This window comes from Myotis davidii, unplaced genomic scaffold (assembly GCF_000327345.1).
Source record: "Myotis davidii unplaced genomic scaffold, ASM32734v1 scaffold1267, whole genome shotgun sequence".
Lineage (NCBI taxonomy): Eukaryota > Metazoa > Chordata > Mammalia > Chiroptera > Vespertilionidae > Myotis > Myotis davidii.
In genome coordinates, this window is record NW_006298271.1 from 11,047 (window position 1) to 13,108 (window position 2,062).

At 40.0% G+C, this 2,062-nt stretch overlaps 1 protein-coding gene across 1 annotated transcript in view; it reads right to left on the reverse strand.

The window, feature by feature from the left end:
* The window catches only part of FETUB (fetuin B), a 6,386-nt gene that overhangs the window by 2,572 nt on the left and 1,752 nt on the right, over window positions 1–2,062 (reverse strand). The window contains exon 3 of the mRNA XM_006773919.2: window positions 82–169. Coding sequence (XP_006773982.2) covers window positions 82–169 — 88 coding nt within the window. The remainder of the gene's footprint in view (window positions 1–81; window positions 170–2,062) is intronic.

The following is a 2,062-nucleotide window of genomic DNA, read 5'->3' on the forward strand; positions in this document are numbered from 1 at the left end:
AATAAGAACAGGAGCATAACCCTGCTTAATTCACTTTTTCCATCTTTCATTCAAATAAACAGAATAAAAGAGCTCTCTTACCTGGGCGAAGAGTGCAGTTATAAGCAGGTAAATAAAGAATTCTTAGTGGCCTGTTCACATAATATAATGCTTTGCATTTGCCATAAACCTGGAACCAACAAACATATTTTATGACATGATGGTACAAACTCTGACTTTTTAAAATACCCCCCAAAATGAAATTGGACTTTTTATTTTTAAATATATTTTTATTTCTTTCAGAGAGGAAGGGAGAGGGAGAGAGAGATAGAAATATTGATTGACTGCCTCCTGCATGCCCCCTACTGAGGATCGAGCCTGAAACCCTTGACATCTGCCCTGACCAGGAGTTAAACCATGACCTCCTGGTTCATAAGCTGATGCTCAAGCACTGAGCTATACCAGCAGGCTGCACATTTTCTTTTTAAATCATGAACAATTTAAGGTCAATTTTGGTGGCTTTGAGAGTGAGAAACTGCCAGGGGGTAGTTTCACACAATTTAAACTTCTCCTGGGACACAGGTATACTACATTTCCCAGCTTCCCTCCCAATTAGGTGTGACTGTGTATAACTGAGTTCTAACCACAAAACGGTGAGCAGAAGTGGCTGTAATCACTTCCAGGATGGCTCATGAAGATCTCCTATGTGCCATCTGTCCTCCATGCTTTTTCTATTTCTATAGCTTGATGTAGATGAGCATGGTGACCACAGAAGCCATTAGTTGAAGGTGGCAGAGTCTAGAGCCACAATGTGGAAGGAACCTGGGTCTCCAAGTCATTCCTGGAGGAAAGCCTCCTCTTGAATAAGAATTTCTGTTTTGAATTTATATGAATAAGAAATAAACTTCTATCATGTTGGAATCAGTATATACTTTTTGGACATGTGTTTTAGCAGCTAGTGTAACCTTAATAAATATAATTTACAACGGGGTAAATGAGACTCCCAGAAACACCTCTTTAAAATCAGATATAAACTGATGAACAAAAATAGGTACAGAGGCAGAGCATCATTGAACAGACTGTCAAACTACAGTGGGAAGCCCAGGGAGGGTTGGGAGGGGTGGGTAAGAGATCAATGAAGGACTTGTATGCATGCATATAAGCATAACCAATGGACACAAGACACTGGGGGGTAAGGGAGGCCAGGGGAATGTCAAGGTGGGGGAGGGGGTGTGCAGAAGGAGACATATGTAATGCTCTTTGTAATACTTTAAGCAATTAAAAAAAATTTTTTTTAAGAAATATGAAAAAAAATCAGATAGCTGCAGTTTGACAAATCTGGTTACATGATAAGAAAAGATATCTTGATCAAATAGCTTACTTCTAAACACAATCATGTACTCAAAAGTGTCATATCAATAAATGGAAATAACTCAGGATAATTGAGAACAAATAAAAATTATTATTTTCAAGCCTCTTCAATTGTCATCTTTGAAAGGATCAATTCTCAGGCCCTTTAGGTCCTATGATTCCAGAAAATTCTTCCACAGCACCTCTGAGAGCTTCAACTGTAAGCCTTTCCATTCCCCAGCCTCAAACTTCATATTAGTATTCATTAAAACAAAAAAAGCCAAAAATAAACGAACAAAAAAACCAAACAAATAATAAGCTCTCCCTTTACTGCTTCCACAATCTTCCTTTAACACACATCCAGAGCACTACAGCTCAGACCTTCTTCGCACAATTTAAGCACAGGCTTAGAGCCTACAGAAGGGTCTTGGAACTAGGAAACAATTTGGGGATCACAACCCCAGTGGGACTCTCATAAATTCCCCCAAATTAAACTCTGTTTTGTCTAATAGAATTGGAATAACCACAGGGTCACCATTGTCAAGAGATTATAAAGAAGGATATTTAAAGATGGTCAGGGCAACCCCCCCCCCTGCCAACATGGTTCAGTGGTTGCCCTCCCCTGCCCCCCCACCCACCCATATGGTTCAGTGGTTGAGTGTTGACCTATGAACCAGGAGGTCACAGTTCAATTCCTAGACAGGGCATATGCCCAGGTTTTGGACTCTATCCC